Source organism: Trachemys scripta, chromosome 2, assembly GCF_013100865.1.
Source record: "Trachemys scripta elegans isolate TJP31775 chromosome 2, CAS_Tse_1.0, whole genome shotgun sequence".
Lineage (NCBI taxonomy): Eukaryota > Metazoa > Chordata > Testudines > Emydidae > Trachemys > Trachemys scripta.
The window spans coordinates 230,069,169-230,089,695 of record NC_048299.1 but is presented as its reverse complement, the minus strand read 5'-3'; the positions used below and the strand labels follow the sequence as shown (position 1 = coordinate 230,089,695).

Below are 20,527 nucleotides of genomic sequence, written 5' to 3'. Positions count from 1 at the left end.
ATGCTAATGTTCCTGGGTGAAAGTGATTTCCTTCAGTATGCTCCACAGCAAATGATTAGAAAAGAAGCACCAAGCACAGTGCGAATGTTCCCACTAACTGATACTTTGTCAGATCTCTACTTTGTTATTCATTTTAACCTCACCGATGATATACCCGCTTGTTCTTCACCTGAGAAATCTAGTAACGATGGAGCTCACTACAAAAAAAAATGAAATTTCCCAAATTGAAGTGGGAAAATATAACAATACCAAATAAAGAAAGGTATTGTTATCAACGGCAAATGACCATCCAAGACACTGACAAAAATAGCAAGGAAAGCAATGCTATTCATTATTAGGACACAGCACAGTTCACATTTTCATTTTTGAGTGTACAGGCAAAGCTATTCTCTACCATCATGACAATCCAGTCAACACAGCATTTGCTGGGAGATAAGTGTATTAGTATTAAAGTACATCTACACAGGAATGCTGTTGTTCTCAGTTTACTTGAAACATGCAGGCATGATTTCCAACTCATTAGAGAAGGAAACCTAAGTGTGCGTTGGTTTTGTTTGGAGGATGCATGCATGGTACAAGTGTCTCTCATACATTAATGGAAGAAATCTTTGCTATGTTTCAAGTACCAAATATAGTGTAAGTGGCTGGTAACAGTCTATTTTAAAGCAATTTAAAGAGGTATAGTTGGTCAGGAAACTAAATGATGGCAGAGGATAGAAAAGGGAATTGTAAGAGGCTGTACATTGTGGCCAAGTCTGTTTTCAGAGACAAATAAACTTGGTAGAGAAATGAGCACACAGAAAGCCTAATGTTCAAAAGGACAGTAGGAGTAAAGCAGCCCCCAGGAAAAGCCTATGCGTGCATGGATAAGAGAACAATATTGCAGGCTCTATAATGGAGGTTAGATGGGTATTAGCTACATGGAAGCACTAATCTAGTGGGCAAGAATGAAGTTTAAATCATCAATATCCAGGTGCTTAGCATTACTTAGGAATAAAGCAATTAGAATTCAGGGGGGATGATTATCAGATTTAACAAAGAGACCATTTAATGGTAGCCACAATATCATTACTGCTATTTAATGGTGAGGGCAACGCTAAGGAGTTAAAATGTATTGTTAGCAGGGATTAGATAGTATAGGGAAACAAGTCACAATGGTCATCATTAAAGAGTCAGTAATTGCTGCAGTTACCGTACAGTGGTATCTGATACTGTTGCTTCACCCTATACTTTCAGTAGGAAATAACTGTGGAAGCTTTGTAGTGTCTGTTGAAAATTTATTTGATGGCAACCACCCTACAGGAAAAAGGCATGGATGATGTTATCAATGTGAATTGCTACCCCAGCTTTGTCTGCTGTTTTTGAATCATACTACTTTGGGCTCAATAGCTATTGAGGGTTTTTACAATTCCTTTGCCTTCCTCTTCTCTTTCAGCCCCACTCATCCTCTTGCCCTCAATATACTCACAATGATGCTGGCTACCTCACTCATCCACCTATTTTATTTTCCCATTATATTCTTTGGAATTTAGTTGAAATGTACAAAAATCAACTAAACATCTGAGAACATTGCAGCAAAGAATAGGAGTAATGGGTTTGTTACAGGGAAGTGTGGATTGAGGGTACCTAAAACTCAGTACAGAAGTCCTGATGAATCTCATTCTCCCATAAGTGACATGAAGGAAACAGACTGGAAAATTCACTAATTATAAAGAAATATTTTATCTCTGCTAAGTGTCTCTTTTAAGTGGCTGTTTTAAGTGGTTTTATGGCAAACTTGAGGTCTCTTTCAGAGGAATCTGAGACAGATAAACACAAACAAGATAAACGAAAAAGGAAACAAGGGTTCAAAGAAGAATAAAGAACATGATTTAGGGCCCTAGTCATGAGAAAAATAAGGGCTGCTAAATCGTATTTCTCTCTTGATAAGACTTCAGAAATGACTGAAGTGCACATTACCCAGTGATGTGCACATTCTTGGAAAAAGCATGCTGTGAATCTTAAAGACAGCCTCAGTCTTAAGTGATGAGCTCAGACTCTAATGATCATGACTTGAAGATCCAGTATTCATTGTAGAAGCACGTTGAAGCACGAGTGTTCTGATAGGGGAAAAACACAAATTAAGAAGAACAGAGAATATTAAGTTTGTTAGCAGAGGATGAAAAACTATAAATGAAACTTCCCAGCAGAAAGCTCTTCCATCTGCAGCATACTGTAAAATAGGAGTGAGGCTGAAGAGTGGAAATAAACCAGACTTGAAGTATACCCTAGGAAGTGGAACCTCCTGAAAATGACCATATATACGCTGAACAATCATAATAATAATGCTGAAAAATTATACAGCATTTAATGTCTCTAAGGTGGTGTATTTAATTTAATAGATCAATCATAAGATGGTATTTCTCATTTCAAGAAGTTCATCCTACGGGGAGATGTTTTCTGGGAATAATATCATAGAACCAGACAATCTTTCTGACACTGAGAAAATAACTGTGCCCAGATACACCTGAATATGTCTAAATTTGCTTGATCCGTCTATCCAGAAAGGGACTTAATATATTCTTCCAAGTGAAGTAATCTTTGCCAGTAAAGGTCCAGTTACAGCACTGTGTTTAATGAAATTAATAGGACCAATTTCAAGTAGTTTAGGCTCAAATTTAGATGTTCCATAATTTAGGAAAATATTATTTTTCCCTGCCTGATGGTACAGGAAATGTTGCATGTTTAAAAATTTATTTAAAAGCATTTTGAGGGAAGTTAATAACTTCCATGCAGTTTTGAAACCCAAATAAAACAGTGTTGGGCACAAGAACCTGAAAGTGAAATTTATTATAAGCCAAGTGAAGCTGATCAGGTTAGTTTCACTTTCCAGAATGAGTACAATGAAAAAAGTGATAGACAAATGAAGACAAAAGGAAAATTCCATTTTAATTATTATAGTTTCACTAATGTAGTGTCTTAGTAATAACAGCAATGACATTCTATAAAAATGTGCATTTTTTTATGTTGACATTATCCCTTTAAGATCACAAAACAGACTGGCCTTTGCTGCTGAAAACATGTGTCAACCCCATAAACATTTATGCACGTGAGCAACTATTCACATAAGCAATCCCATTAAATCAATGGGACAGCTTGTGTGTATGTGTTAGCAGATCGGGACCAGGAAGAGGAAATGACACACAAGCAAAAAATAATAAAATCTGAAATTCAGAGCATGTACAATAATTGAGGAACAGGTTGGTAACCCCTTGGGAGCAGACTTCAGGAAATCCCTCACACAGTTAGTAAGGCAGAAGTGGTATTCTGATGGCTGTGAATGCAGAAAAAGTTAGAAGATGAAGAGTTAGAAGCAGTGAAGAGTCTGCTCAGAGGCAGACTCCAAGAAGGTTATGCTTAAACTTTTCCCGGCATCAAATATGGATGTGAACTGTCACCCAAAGCACAGCAGAGGAGATGTTAAAAGTGGGTTAATTAGGTGTGGAGAATAGCAGTGTTGAACACATATTAGAGAACTTTTAAGGATAATGAGTACTTTTCAGTAATGAATGATTAAACTAATCTATTTTTATTTTCACTGTGACTACTACTCTATTATGTACCATTAGGGAATGAAGATTTATCTATGCACATATTTACTGGGCAACAAAAAAGGGATGCAGGGGCTACTTAACATATGGTTGAAGAAAAGCCTAATGACAAAACTCTATTAGCCAATTTACACCGTGGAGTTAGACCATAATGAACCGATTAACCTAAAAAGATGTGAGATGAAAGGGGCTGAGAATCCATCTCAATTGGTGATTCACTGAGTATGTTACTGTATTAATGATTTAAATGTATCTCAAATAAAAGATGTAGTGTGGAAATTAGACAATCTGATAATTCAATTATCATAGACCAGCTGGTCTGTATTACCAAACATTTCGTCTGTACATTAATAAGGGAATAATTTGGAGAGCTATGTGAGTTTCCTGGGGTTTACTATATTTGAAGATGAGGTTGACTAAGGCCATTTAGCTAAGTTATGTAGACAAATTATATTATATCCCTGATTTCTATAAACAGAGATTAGCCACTTTTGGACATATACATTACATACAATTAAGAGGAGACTAAATGAATATATTACAGTATTTCAAAACTACTTCCTATTTGTTTTATATGCACTCTGTGTGCCAATAACTATTTGACAAAAACAGAAGGGCACTCAGCCAGAGAATCCATTGTGGAAGGAAAGCCCTTCTGACCCAATGAATAGAAAAACAAGATGCTTTGACCACCACTTAGGGAAGCAATGACATGGTCATCATCAATCAAAACAGAACAGTATAGAACAGGAGCTACTGCTACAGCTCTAGTCTGACTGACCATATTGGTGATTGAATCAGTAGCCCTCGTGGCAAAGTAAGTTGTTTACATAAATCAAAATTTAACAACCTAAAGCAACACAAATGGAGTCACTGGGCCACTTACATGAAGGGGCCTTCCCCCACCCACTAATTTTGATGTCTAATTACTTGATTTGCCTGTGCAATCAGGTAGGTAGAAATTGAAAATTAGAATTTGCATCCGCAATGTTGCACCTATAGTGAACTCTGCCTACAACCCTGGAAACCATTTAAAAAAAAATCAGGTTCCTTCTGTCAGGGTTAAACAAATTTCTATACAGAAAGCCTAATTCTGTAACCTTAGTGAAACTCTGCACGAGTAAGCGCTTCTCAGTAAGAGTAATGGAAGCAAAATGATGTGCAGAGTCAACTGCAGCACTCTGTCTAAATCACAGCAGATGCTCAGTTACATATACAAGCCCGAATGGCATGATGAGCATGTGTAGCGCCCATACAAAACACAGGGGGTTGCAGATGCTCAGCACCTCTCAGGATTTGGGCCTCAATGAAATAGTCAATAAGAACTGCCTCCAGTAAAAATCTGTTTCACGTCTAGTTAAACACCTGAATTAGGCAACAGATTTTGATGAGTCTATTGGGTGGTTGTTTAAGGCAGGTTTTGGTGCAAATTCTACTCTGTGTTTCATAGGCTGACTTGTTCAGTTTCATTTTTTCAAGCCATTAAATATAAAATGTTAATCTACACTTTGTGTAAAGAAATCTCAACTCAAAATAACTAGAACAATAATATTAGATAAAATGTTATTGCAGTCAAGGCTGCCTAAGGGCTCGTCTACACAATGTATTAGTCCGCACTAGTGGAGTGTAATTTGTAGTGGGCACTAGTGTGTTGTGCACTAACTGGCCCATGTGGACCCTGCTGGTGTGTACTAAAAGTTTCCTAGTGCACATTAATGTAATCCCATTTCAAACAGTACTACATTAACGTGCACTAGGAAACTTTTACCGCATGCCAGCAGGGTCCACATGGGCCAGTTAGTGCACAACACACTAGAGTGCACTATACAGATAGTTACACAATTTAATAAAAAGTACTTCTGGAAGTTGGATTTCAATTTAATTCTTCAACTGAATTTCAGTTTTGGGAGAACCAGTGATATTACCAATTACCTACTGAAACAATCCAATAACGGGCTGAATGTAGTCAATAGCAGTACTTTGATTCACACAGAGAAGTGATAGGAATAGGATATGAATGCACAGTATGCTGTTCTTCACTGGTGTTCGATAACTACACAATATCATTAAAATTAATCAAATAAACAATTCATCCCCTTACTGACTTACTGTTTGAACTTTGTGGAAATCCAGGCAAGGAGGATGGACCATTCATTCCAGGCAGAAGAACAGGAGGAAGGCCAGGGAGTCCTGGGTAAGCTGCTGGCAAACTGATACCATGAAGTGAACTGCTGTCCATCATGCCTGGCTGCTGTACTGTTAAGCCTAGTACATCTGTAGCCTTCTTTATACGATCCAATTCCTGCTGTGCCATCAGCTGTCTAACGGTTGTGGGAGCTAAATAATCTTTCTCCCGATCTAGCTGACTTCCTACAGTTTCTCTCACTTTTGAAATATGTTGTTTGGAAAAGATATGGTCTCTTATAGATAAACGTGCAGAATACTTCACCCCACACAGAGAACATTCTGGCTTTGTCCCATCAGGTCCAGTCTGATTTATCATGAATGGCTTCCCTATGTTAATTTTGAATTTCTTTTCTTTTGCCCGGGCATTCTGGAACCAAACCTGGACCACCCGTTTGGGCAAACCAATCTCATTCCCTAGCATTTCACATTCTTGCATGGTTGGAGTCCGATAGTCACTAAAGCAAGCCTTGAGGACTTTAAGTTGGAGGTTACTCATTTGTGTTCGAAAACGTTTGTGACCTGGTCGATCACTATTTTTGGATTTAAAGGGGTTGTTAGCTCCAAATGGGTTGGGCGAACTTGGATCTGCAATGCTTGATGTTTCACTGCGATCGGCATTATCGTCAGCATCATCAGTAATGTAAAAACTTTGGTCATGATCACCATCTTTGTCACTGAAATGTACCGATGGGCTAGTAAGGGAGAAGAGAAACTTTTCATCACAATTCTCAATCGTAGGTGTGCTTGCTGTTTTTGAAAAAGAATCATTCACAAGTGTTTTTGGATCTTTGGGAGATGATACAGGTTTCACATCCCCTGAACTACCAGTCATGTTTTCCATTTCATTGTTTCCCTCATCTCCTGTTGTGGCATCACTAATCGCTGTATTAATTGATGAAGTCTCATCAAAGTCAGTCTTATTTTGATCATACCCAGAGTCAGCAGGAGGGGCATTCAGATGTTCTATATCCTCACTGCACTCCGCTTTGAAAGAAGAAGGGCTTAAAAGATTCTTTGGGGACATCTCTGCAGTTTTACTAACAGGGGTTGACACTGTGGAGGCTAATTCATTTTCACTTGATAGATCAATCTTTGTTAACGATAGTGACGGATAATCAAAAAATATATATTTTTGTGGACTTTCTCCTCCATCTTCAGTTGATATTAACGGACTTGGAGGCAAACTATAACCTGCCTGTTTTCCTTCATTCCAGTGCCGAGAACGAATGTGACTTTCCAAAGCTGACTTTGCTTTAAACAGTGCTCGACAAAAAGGACATCTTTTATGTGACTGGGCTGGACCTACTGCACGGAACTGTCCTTTTCTTTCTCGGGCTCGTGTGTTCTGAAACCAGACTTGTACTACTCTCTTTTTAAGTCCCACTTCACGTGCAATATGATCTAGCATCTTTCTGGTAGGATTAGAATCTAATAGGTATTTTTCATAGAGTATTTCCAGCTGCTCTGGAGTAATGGTAGTTCTCAAGCGCTTATCACGATGTTGGTCTTCACCACTGTTTCCTCCCTCCTTTTCACTACAATTATTATCTTCTTTATCATCCAGTTTTCGTTTAAGTGAGCCAGAAACTGTAGCAGGGTGGGATGTATGTGATGAGCTTGTCTGCTGGGGCATCTGAGCAAGAGAACTATTAAGCAATTGTCCAGTCATCAGAGGATTATTGGGGTCAAATATCATATAGGGCATATCCATGGGTCTTTCTAAAAACTGAGAGTGAAGAAATTGGTTTTGGGCTGCTAGGAAATGCATGTGCTGGTGCTCTTGCCAAAGTTCTAGAGTTGGAAAGGCAACTGTACACTGGTCACATTGGTATTGTAGTAACTGAGGAGGTAGACTGTTCTGTAGAGAAGTCACTGAAATTGACATAGGACTGGAAGGAACTGGTGTGGTTTGTGATGCAGAAGGAGGTCGTCCTACCATCTGTGGTTGTTTTTGCTGTTGTGGCTGAGAGACTGAGGGCTGTGGATCAGAGGAAGTTATTGGTGCAGACTGTACTGGTTTGGTGACTTGTGAAGTGGTATCAATTTGCTTAGGGGTGATGTCATTTTGCTTTGGCTTTTCCGTTGCCTCAGGTTTAGGAGAACTCTTCTCAGGCTCTGGTTTGGGTGATGGCAATAAAGGAGTACTAGAACCAGAACCAGAGCTTGCTGCTGTCGCCGTTGTACTTTTTGATGAGTCTGTTTGGCCAGAAACTGTGAAACTTTTATATAGCATTTGATCTGTGGCATCCATGGAATCTTCTGTTTGGCTTTCATCTTGAGCATCATCATCTTCATCTTTGTAACACTGTTTTTTCTGGTGTGTAATCAAATCAAAAATTCTGGGAAAAACTACGTTGCACTTTTTACATTGATATTGCATGTTGCTAGTTCGAATATAGCGCTCATTAGTGAGTTCCCTTTTTTCATTATCTTTAGTTTCTGCTTGATTTTCATAACTTTTGCGAGCTTTCTGTCGTGCATTTTGGAACCATACAACAATAACTCGAGTAGGTAGGTTAAGTACAGTTGAAAGTTGTTCAATTTCATCATCCTTTGGATAAGCATTTGTGTCAAAAAAATCTTGTAAGACCCTAAGCTGGTAGTCAGTAAACCTTGTTCTAGATGATCTCTTGCTGAAAGATGCATCAGATTTGTAATGCTCTAAAGAAGTGGGTTGAGGATCAATTCTGATATCTTCCAAGACAGTTATGGGAGGATTACTAAAGTTGTATGGGGAATCTTTATTTCTTTGTCGTTCCTTAAAAAGTGTATTACGAAACCAGTGTTTGATAACTTTTTGGGAAAGGCCAGATTTCTCAGCCATTTCTTGAATCTGTTCTTCACTTGGAGAATTGTTAATATCAAAATAAGCCCGCAAGATTTTTAACTGATCATCTGTGATTCTTGTACGTGGACGCTTGAACTGAGAATGTCGTAGGAAGTTGGGATCTAATCCTAGCTGCTGCTGACAAAGCTGAGTAAGATCTGCAGACAAAGTATCCATGGGTGGTAGTTGGAGGGCAAGCTGAGGAGGCAACGCAGGATGTTGCACTGGCTGCATCATAATTGGAGGGAAAAGCGGAAGATCTAATGAAACAGGCAGCTGGACCTGAGGTGGCGCTGAAGATGGTGGCGGAGGGGGCGGAGGGGGTGGCGGGGGGGGAGGCGGGGGGGGTGGTGGTGGTGGCGGTGTTTCTGGAGAGGATGGTGAAATTGGGTAAAGCTTGTCATAAGCCTCCCTGTATTGACGGGCAAATTTCTCTAGTGCTCCATAAGGAAAAAACTGACCGTGCACGTGCTCTTGATGACTCTTCAAAATAAGAATGTTAGAAAATAGTTTACTACATGTTCCACATTCCAATTTGTCTGTGTTTTCACCTTCACTGGTCTTACTTTTTTTCTGTACTTTTTGTCTGTTTTCATTATACTGAATAACTAGCTCAAAGCCAAAATTCTCCAGCAAAGCTTTGGCTGCGTTTCCTCTAGCCCCAGAAGCTATTCTAGGTGGTGGAATGGTTGGTTCTGAGGATTTCTGCTTCTTCATATCTTTGTTCTCCTTTAGTCCTTCACTTTCATTTGTCAGTTCTTGCTTTGGCTTTTCTTGTTTCTCAGAAATCTCTTCTGATTCTTTATATGATGGCATATCCTTTATCAGCTGGCAGTCTGCACTTACTAGACTATTTTGCTCCTGTTTCATTAGTTTGCTACTTTGCTGATGCTGTTTTTGTGACTGAATTTGGGGTTGTGTTGATTGATACTGTTGTGCTTGTTGCTGTAAGATTTGTAGTTGCGTTTGTCCAACATGGTGTTGAGTTTGTATCTGCTGCTTTAAATCTTCCAGCAGTGATCCTGCCATCCCTGCCATTCCAGGCATACCAAATGTGGCAGAACTAGGCAAACACAGGTCTGGGCTCAGGCTAAATTCTGTCCCAGGTATGTAGAATGGAAAAAGGAATTGAGGCTGTTGAAATTGCAGCAATGCTTCTGGTGTCATGGGAAAGTGAGGCAAAAATGCAGGGTTTAGAAACTGGGGCTGAAAGAATGCAGCTTGCTGTTGCAGTTCATGTTGTAATTGCATTTGAAGTTGTGCTGGTGACTGGGATGGATGATGTGTAGGCTGAGCAGAAATTAATTCAGAAGCTTGCTTTTTATTTAATTCTTTGGCATCTAAGTGGGTATCTTTGCTGTTAACTGCTGGTAAGCTCATAGAATCTAGCATCCCTTGGCTAGGGCTATTAACATTCCCTGCTACACTATTTCCACTAGTTATATTACCACTTGGTTCTAATTTTGCAGCCCTTGCCTTAGTCTGATGAAGCACAGATCTCATATGGATTTCCAACGTAGAACTTTGGCTATATGCAACATTACAAATGCTGCATTTGTAGGGTTTGTTATCAGTGCTGCTGTTGCTTTCTTGAGGGACAGGACTTGATGCTTCCTGCAAAACCTTTTTGAGTTTATGTAAATGAGACACTGAATTATAATGGACCAAGAGAATGTTCTTTTGAGTGAAAGATTCTTTACACACTGTACATTTATATGGGCGAGATGGATCTAGAAATTTTTCCATAGTAAAATTTGGCCCTTTTCTAAAAGGTAAGGTCCGCTTTGGTTCTGAGCCTATGTCATCTGGAATAGAGCTACTATCACTTCCTACAGGACTTGCTTTACCTTCCTGGTCCATCTCATAATCTCGTTCTATTTCCTGTTCTAGTGCATGATCATCTTGTGCCATACTTTCACTTTCTGCCCAGAGTTCACCATTTACAGGTAATGATGCATACAGCTGCTGAATTTCAGCTTCATTGAGTTCAGGGTGGCCTGCTTCCAAGTGTTTTTTTAAAGCCTGGAATGTACGGAAGCTACGTTGACAAAGGCTACACATGGTAGCAGCCCGAATAGCATGATACTGGGAATGTATCTGAAGCTTCTGCATAGTCTTAAAAGCCAAGCTACAATGGTTACAACGATATTTATAGACATGGCGATCAGAAACAGATAGTTGCTGCTTCTTCTGCTGTTCGTTCAATTGATCCGGCAGTGATTCGGTGATCTTTGTATCCTTACTGCTGCTCTTATTCCATTCTGGCATTTCAGTACATTCCTTAGGTGGCTTCTGTTCCTCAGTCTTAATTTCCATTCCAGTTTTTGCTTCATCAAGCCCAGGAGTATTTTTCTCATCCATCAGACTGTCACCTGATTAAGGAAGACAAAGAAATATCTTTTAGACATGTAACATTTGAGCATAGGCAATATTATTATTTATCACACTTATCACAGTAGTGCCTAAGGACCAACCAAAAATGGTCTCCGACTGTGCAAGGTACAAACATAGATAGTCCCTGCCCCAAATTGTTAACAAACAAATAAAAGAGAGAGATAAAGAGTAGGGCAAAGGGACAAACACACAAGCAGAGTGATCAGTGTGATGGTGACAAACAGAATGTTAGTGCCACAATATTTTTTGTTAATTCTTAGGATGGGTTCAGTTAGCTAAACATAGAGATGGAGAGGAGGAGAAAGCAGATAGAAGGGATGCTGAGAGGGACAGGGCAGGAGAGAAGAAGGTATTAAGGGGGGAGGGATTAGGTGAAAAGACTGAGCGGGGGCTTGGAGCAGACAGTCTATTAGCACAGGGGGGAAAGTGTCTGGAGTGAAAATTGAAATATGGGCTTGATCCTAAGGACCCATTCATCTGACATTCCATTGGCTCTAGTGCAAGTGACAGATGGCTCATTATCTTTTAGATCATGTCCTATATATTTTTAAAACAGCAAGGGGCTTATTTTCAAAATGGCCACATACAGCTGCATGCCTAATTTCTACATAAAAATGACCACAGGTGTATACTAGCTCAAGTCAAGTATTTGTACAATGACATGGGCAACGTGCATCCAACTAGATATGTGTCTGTGCAAAGAGCTAAGTTCATTGCTGAGCTGTGGCATTTATAGAGGCCCATCTTTGAAAATCATGCCCTAGATGACATCTTACTATTTTTCTCCAGTTACCTCTTATTAATGTTTGTAACCAAAAAACTAGTAGTGTACCAAGGAAGAATCAAGTGGTTTGCTCCAAGAATCACTCATTTAGATTCTCCCTGTCTGGTCTTTTGTTTGCATACCTGAATATTTCCCAGATCCTTCTGCTGTAATGGTAGCAGGTGTGTCACGCTCGGATTTCTCTGAAGGAGCTGCGGGTAATAGCATACTATTGGGCATCATCATATCTGGTACAGGAACCTTTAAAAAACAAGGGCACAATATTATATTCAAAGAAGAAAACACACTGTTTATCAGTGCATCACACATGGTTCAAAGCTTGTCACACAGCAAAACCCAAGGGCTTGATTCAGTCCTGGATTACAGGCCTGTGACCTTGGGCAAGTGACAGTCTCTCCATGCCTCAGTTTCTCATGGGATTACAGCACCTAACCCCATACATCAAAGACTGTGAGGTGCTCTGACACTATGGGAATAAGGGCCAGATAAATACACAGATCGGAGCTGAATTTTCTGTTTGCTGTCTGCTCAAGAACGAAGCGCTTGGAACTTTTGCCCAAAAATCTTTTGAGCCATTACTGTGATACATGAGAATGAAAAGAATATATACATTTCCCACTGAGAAAAATAATTCTAACCACATTAAAAATAACCCAATGGGATTCAAATCTGAAATTTTAAATTTAGCATGGGCAGAGTCCGCTCAGAAAACTAATGCCTTTGGTTGTGGTGAGGTGAGGGTGGAATGAAAAATACTGATTGCAAACATCCCATAGATGAGATTTTTAGCAAACGTCCATTTCCTTTGTGATCAGGGAGATCAGATATGGACAGGACTTGTTACTCTTAGATGGTTACTGAGACAATGTATATGAGAAAGATTAAGTTTTCCAATAGCATCCCCACCACTAAAATTCTCTCCCCAAACCCAGAAACACAACAACCCCCCTCCTAAACTTATACCAACATCAAGACAGGAGAAAATTATTAATATGGAGAAAAAAAAATAAATCCTGCAAGTAGAGGATTGCTCCACAGTTTCTTCAGCCTCTTCTGATGCACTGAACATTATAAGATTCTATTTAAAAAAAATAAAGTTTCAGTGTGACAGTGTAAACAGATGTTTTACTGACTTCTAAACCTAGCTTTTCAGAAACCGGTCTTCAGCCAACCTACGGGAACAGCAAAGGCAGGATCTCACTCCTTCCCCATCCTATTCACCTAAATTAACTGAAGCCACATTGCCTTGGTGTAGCTATATACTTTTTTTCCTGGGAATCTCTATGTATCTGGAAGGGAGATGATATGCATCCTTAACTATGGCCCCCAACTGCATCCTGTCTCTGTCCTCTCCCCAGTGAGGACCTACAAAGCATCCTCCACAGGATCTGAGTAGAGAAGCGTATGGTGTGAAGGAGTTGCCTGGTCCTGGAACTTTGTGGGACGAGGGAGGAATCCGCTCCCCACATGTATCGTGTGCCACTGTAAGGTGCACAGTGTACACATAGCCTAAATGCTAAAAAACACAGCAATGTAGTTGGCCTAATTAAAATTCACAAAATTAAATAAAACAAAAATTTAAGAAATGCAAAAGTTACATTTCCAACCTACATAGTATTTCCTATGTGATGGGCCAAATATTCTGGTTTGGCAGAACTGTACTTAGTACAGAACCAGGGCTAGCTGGTGATGAGCTGAGCTCCTAGTACTATGTAGAGAGGGCTCAGAGCTCTCCAGCCAGGCCTCCTTCCCCTTGGTCACACATAGGAATCAGGAGCAGGATTGTGTAAAGCTGCCACACTAGCTCTATGGGTGAAGAAATCCCTCGGTGGAAAGAGGAATCCTCAGGGGGCTGAATCTGTGGGCTTTAGAGCAGCTTTCCTCATAAAAGAGGCAAAAAACGGCCAGAGCAGACGAAAGAACTGGGGACGGTTGTTTTCTGGTTAAAGCTGCGATCCAACAACTATTAATATCATATAACACGTGCCAAAATGACCTGGTATATCATGGTATACGTTGTTTTTATATTTCTAGTTGAACTTAAGGAATTCATTTGAATATTATATGTTATGAAATATGTTCAGAAAATCTCACAATACCAATTAACACTGATAAAAGTAATATTTTGCAGTAGTACTTTTTGCCCAGTGAACTCCTACTAATTTACAAACAATCAATAAGTTAATGTTCACAATGCCCTTGTGGGATGATTACACCCAATTTAGAGATGTGCACTGAGGCAGAGAAAGGTGAGTGGCCTGATTTTTCAAATTTGACTTAAATGTAAACTCCAGGGTCTCAGCATCTTTGAAAATCTAGCTTCAGTGTCTTGCCCTAGGGACATAAATTACTGATAAATTACAAAGTGGGTGAGGTAATATCTTTTATCGGACCAACTTCTTTTGGCAAGAGAGACATGCTCTTGAGTTTACACAGAGCTTTTCTTCACGCCACAGAGCTAGGAACAGAATCCAAAAATCCTGACTCTAGGTCCCCAGCTCTGGCTACCAGAATACTAGGTCACAACAAATTCATTGTCTACATGTCTGAGTATGTTCCTGTCAAATGTGTATCAGTATTTTGAATACTTACGGTCATAAGCAGTTTCTCCACACAGTCAGGAGACACACTGTGCAAATGGGTCAAATGAAGTTGGAGATGCATTTTGTTGCTGAGGACATCCTGGCAGAGGGGACAGCAGATAACGGGCTGCATTGAATGCTGTGACAGGACATGCATCTGGATACGATTTGGGTCCCTACTACTGTAGTTACAATAAGGACATTGATAGAACTGAAAAATAGCAAATGAAGATGCAGCGTATTAGTGTGTTTTGAATAACTCGATAGCATTGCTATTTCAATAGCATATCATCTCTGTTTTACCGTACTTTTGAGCTACCTGAGAGAGTTCTATGAGGCAATGGAATTGTTTCATTTTCTTTTACCTGTTCATGTCCAAATTTATTGTCCTCAAGAGGTTTTGATTTTTTAGATGCACCATCCTCTTCTTTTGCCTGAAGTAGCTGTTGTGTCCCTACCGCAGTGTTCACTTTTGGCTCCTTCTCTGGTGTGATTATTCCTGTTCCAAAAACATAATGTTTAAAAAACATGTTTTAAACTTAGAAGTGTTATGCTATACAAAGAGCTGTGATTATGATGTCTTATAATCTCCCACATGGTTATGCTAAATATCAAAGAAAAATGTATTTAAATAAAACAATTTGAAACCTAGCAAATACATAAGTGAAAACACGCTTTTATCCTTGATGCAGACTCTAGAAATAAATTTTAAAATGGACTCTTCTCTCTTGTTTAGATAACCTTTGGTTGCCTTGAAAGATTAATCAATAACATGCTCTCTTCAGCATCTCAGTCTGAATTTCTCTATTACATTAAATCAAATCAACTTTCACTCAGAAATCCTTGTTTTCCAAAATAGTTAATTTTCTAACATTTAATTACCTTCTACCATTTCTAAAATGTTTGGGCAGTGAAATTATTGTGCTGCTTTGATAAGCCCTGCTTGGTTATAGTCCTGAAACTAAATATAGTGAGCCTCTAAAAAATACAAAAAAACCCCCAAACCAATAAACAAAAAAACCTCAACTCCAGACACCTCCCAAAACCTACAACTCCATGCACACATTGTGGAAAACAGGATTTGAGCTAACTAAATACTAATTATATGCAAAAATCAGTCATTTTGTGTTGCTTTAAAGGTTTACATTATGAAGTTCTATAATGTGGTATTGTAATCAAAACCAAGAATATAATTATTTTCTATAGATAGTTCTACTACTAAGTATTAAATACTATATTTAATATTATGCCTGAACTAGCTGTATAACGTGGCCCAGTCGTGCACACATCAAAGAAACGAGTGCAATTCTAATTTCCCAGTCCATCAGAAAATTCTTTCCAGCATCAATTTGCCAGATAATCTCTTTTGCTAGGCTGGATATTACAACAGCATTGGGTAGGCATGTCACATACATCTCACGACAAACACAAAACCTCATTTACCAACCATTCCAATCTCATCATAGTGCGGCATCATCTGACCTTTTTTCTGCTGTTTATTATGAGTATTTCTAATTTTAACTTTCAATTTTCACCATCTTCCAGTCAATTTGCAACTAAATTATTTCCAGGGTGAGGACACTATCACTGGACAACTGGGTGCAAATACATCTTGAAATGCAATGAAGCTAAACCATTGATTGCTATCAGACCCAACGTAAATATATAGTCCAGGGGTAATCTGATTGTATGCTGTGCATGAAGATTTATCTTGATTTTTTTTCAATCCACATAAGGTTCATATAAATGAACAAATTGCACCTCATTGCACAATAACCTAGTTTTAATTTAAAAATAAGATCATGGATGTTATGGAAACAAGGTAAAGATGAACAAAGAAAATGCTTGTATTTTTCTCTGGAAAAAAACAAGAACTTTTTTCTCTCATTACATAGGCAATATAATATTTGATATAAACAAGGCAACATTAGGGGGAAAAAGTAAAATAAAAGGACAGCTTTCAAGGTAAACAGAAAAAAAACAAACAGACCCTGAAAACAATAATAAATAGTCAAATACTGAATCATACAGAGGTATTTTCCTCAGGGCATTTTTTTAAACACACAAATATATGTTATTACATATACAGTAATGGTCACGTCCCCACACATTACATTTGTATTTGTTTCCTAGTGTAATTACTTAGTTTCATGTAATTTAGACTAGTAATTCTGACACATTGCTGCTAAAATTTAAGTTTATTCCTGAAATATTTTCCTACCTTTAATGACTAATTTGTCAACAAGCTTAGTTTCTGGAACTCCATCAAATTTCCACACTGTTCACTAATCCTCTAGGCCTTACTTAGGTTAGTCAGTAAGGCCCAGCTGTTTAAAGGTATGTAGGCATTGCTGTGCTCAGCATTGAAATGCCTAACTGATTTAGGAGGCCAAGTTTCATTTTCAAAAGGTATTTAGGCATTGAGGAGCCAATATCGTATTGATCGTCAATGGAATTTAGGTTGCTAAGGGCCTAAATCCCTTTTGAAAATGAGATTTTGCCTCCTAAATCAGTTAGGCGTTGCAATGCTGAGCGCAGCAAGGCCTATATACTTTTAAGAGCTGGGTTTAAGAGTTTTGCTTGATTAAGGGCTGCAGGATTGGGTCTTTGATGCCTAAAGGCATAATGTACATGACAACAACATAAGCCATCATTATATTACTCAGTTTAGTTTTCGATACTCCCTAGACTATCAGAATATATGTGGGAGTACAGCATTATTATTTAAATACCTTAAATATGAGAATTATGGGAAATAAAAAAGTGACACACTCTATTAACAGAGAAAGGTTACTCTTCAAGTCTTAGAAAGATAGGTTCAAATTATTAACCTCTCTTCATTTCCAACTGTCAAAAATGTCTAACAGTTGACTACTGTCTCTTATCTACATCATATGTCACTTTAAAATGTCCCATTTTAAAGATAATGGACAGATTCTCAGCTGGTTTAGACTGGTATTACTATACGGCATGGCTGATTTACACCTGCTGAGGATTTATTTATCCCCAAATAAATAAATAAAAGGCATATTTTCTCCATATCATGTTATATTCATGTTGCACTTTGTTACAGGAATTTTGTGGGCAAACTCTGCTTCCAGTTATATTGGTGCAAGTGGATTAATATTGGTACGAACTGTTGGTGGAATTTAGCTGTGAGCAACAGAGAGAGAATGCGTAGTGTGTTTACATTATGCAACATTTTCTACCACTGGATATGATAACTATTTCAAGGGACCAATAACAATCATAAAACTCATATTTCTTGTTTCTATAGTTACAAGTATTGGTTTTGTAAATTTTCTTTTGTGTTTAATGTAAACCAATCCTTATAAAACACTGCATTTTGGGGTAATATATACATAACAAAGAACAGTCCCTTTACTATGTTTACTATGCTAATTATATAAAATGTTAAAGCTAACCAAGGCAATTGGGGGTGGGGGGGGAGAATCTGGATTCATTCAACCATAAACGTTGTTGCTTTTTAAATGACCAAAGTTACATCTGGCATCAAGTAAAATAACAGTCTCAAATTTTTATGGTAAGCATTAGAAACCTAGGGCCTGATTCTCCACTGCTATGCTCCTTGTGTAGTCATTTGCACCTGTGCAGAGTGAGTGGCAAACACTACCAGGTTAAATTAGTAGTGTTTTATACTATGCACCCACTTTTCACAAGTATAAATGACTGTGCAAAGGGCAAAGCACTAGAGATTCAGCTCCTTTTAGTTCAACTGATACCAGTGAAGTGCCCTAACATCTGATATATACTATGTACTTTCACCAGTGAATTCACTATTTTGACAAGTTCCCTGTGGAGTGACAGAGCAAAGACATGGGCTTATAGAATTGGCATTACTAAAAAATTGCAATTGAACAGTATTAAAGGTCCTGAGGTATGCAACTTTTAGATCATTTGTATAGTTGGATATTCCACTAGCATTGTATTCTTAATATGCAATTTTAGAAAAATATGTGTTTTAAATATACAGTTTTTGTTCTAGTGACATGCTATTTGTTGTTTTCTGGTTAACTGTGAAACACAGCCGCAATTCATTTTATAATGTAAAATACACAGCATTAGTTTAGTTGAATAATGTAATTTCAATGCATTTAGCTCAAAAACTAAGCTTAATTATAAATAAGCACTATGAAATAGACTAGTCAATGATTACCTGTCAGTTACAGAATTATTTAATTCATATAAGATTGCTAGTACAAAAATGACATAATTCACTGCAAGTCAAATGCAATCACCTACTTAATAATTCTAAAACCCTAAAATAAAAACAAGGGTCATAAAAAGGTTTATGTTAATAACAAGTGGGGAAAGCCTAATAAAACATGTGTCCTAACGAAATAAAATTCTGAAAAACCTATGAACAAAAATACTGGTTTGTTATTTATGAATCAATGTATTTCATAAAGATTGCATAACTTAAGACTTGTGATATATCAGATGATGTTACTCAACTTCAAAATAATTCTAAAATTAAAATTACCGGTACAGCATTCTAATTAGAGTAGAATGAAAGAGTAATTTTCACTGCAATAATGAAGGTTAATTTCCATCCTTCCTCATGTTTACTACCTTATTAAAAAGTGCTCCCCTTAGCCATGGCAGAGACATATTATATTTTCAATGCAAATGTATTAATCTGGATAAATTCCATATTAATTCTTGCATTGCATAGAGCTGTAATTTGGATTATAATTAATCTAAAGTGGCACTAGATTTAAATGACAATATAAATGAGGCATTAGTAGGCTTTTCTGTTCTGAATGAATATTCAACAAATATCACTTTCATATTGCCAAGTCTCATTCTGAAAGCTCCAGTCCTTGAGATAAGGTAAGCAATACAGCACAACATCTTACACAAACACACTGTTACTAAATAACATGTTAATCCTTTCTCCTCTAATAGATTCCATGCTAAAGAGGGGTCACACCGCTTTCCTGTCTAACTTGTTAAGATTGTGATTAATTTATTGGTTTTCTTGAGATTTCTCTTGGCAAGACTTTCAACACTCAATTCATGAGAAAGCCCAAATTAACATTCAATTATATATAAGCAGTTATTCAGTCATTAGAAATACTTGTCAGCTGAGTTGAGAATTAAGACCCTGGCATGAGTGCTACATAAGCAGAATTAATTTAGAAAATTAAACAAAAGTTTTTAAAAGGTCAGTTTAAGAGTTTACAGTATAAATTGTTTTCTGTGGTCGCTGAAAAGCATGAGGACATTTGTTTTTATACTGCTCTTACTGCAGAGATACCTTTGTAATTACTGACGCTGGGACGCACCACAATTATGCCATTTTTGTTGTACTGCACCCAGCAGGCATCTGGGCATAGGTTTGCCCAATTAAAGTTGGCTCTTATGACAGACTAATCCTAGTGGAATCTTGAGAATTCCCCCACACTATTTCTTCCAGAGTCCATTTTCGCCGTTGGACCTTTAATACCTTCCTCCACAAGTATGAATGAGTTTGCTTTACAAAGAGTGGGCAGATAAGTCCTCTGAAGTGGATTCCAGTGCCCCCTAGTAGAGCGAATGATAGGAAATGTATGCTTCATGTGGCTGTCTCCTTTCCCTTGAAGCATTTCCAGGATGACCCACTGATTAGACAACGCGGAAAAGACCCAGGTCAGCTTAGGAGCATGGCTTTACTGTGCTGCAGACAGCTCTTTCCAAGTCAAAGAGCCAGCCAAGGGGGATATATATTTTAAACCACAACATAGTTTCTTCTTCAACATCATCTTTGTCATCAGCAGCCTTTTTGCAGTCTCTTGATCTCAAAAATAAAACAACTGAAGTGCAGCTGAGGTCTAAACTGTAACAGATATTGACCTCAACATGTCAACAAGAAAACTTAAACTAAGCTTTAATCCCTAAAGCAGTCTTCTGAATTAATTTGATATAGAAAGGGCCATCAATAAATATTTTGAATAAATCCAAAATTTTTAACATGTAGAGTGAATTACAAATATGGGCTAATTCAGGTTTAAGTAAATGTGCATGTAAAATGATATTTTCTGTACAACTAAATGTCGTTATGGAGAATACAAGCTCCTCTATATGCTGCTGTCATTGGGATACAGGGAAAAGATATATGAATACCTGAAACTAATAGGCTTCAACCTGTTTCAGCATTTCT

General features: G+C 38.1%; 1 protein-coding gene across 3 annotated transcripts in view; it reads right to left on the bottom strand.

The window, feature by feature from the left end:
- The window catches only part of ZFHX4 (zinc finger homeobox 4), a 177,730-nt gene that overhangs the window by 5,010 nt on the left and 152,193 nt on the right, over window positions 1–20,527 (bottom strand). For all 3 annotated transcript variants that reach the window (XM_034763156.1, XM_034763159.1, XM_034763157.1), the window contains 4 exons: window positions 14,730–14,863; window positions 14,375–14,575; window positions 11,905–12,022; window positions 5,700–10,976 (listed from right to left, as the gene is read on the bottom strand). In XM_034763156.1, the coding sequence (XP_034619047.1) occupies window positions 5,700–10,976; window positions 11,905–12,022; window positions 14,375–14,575; window positions 14,730–14,863 (5,730 nt within the window). The remainder of the gene's footprint in view (window positions 1–5,699; window positions 10,977–11,904; window positions 12,023–14,374; window positions 14,576–14,729; window positions 14,864–20,527) is intronic.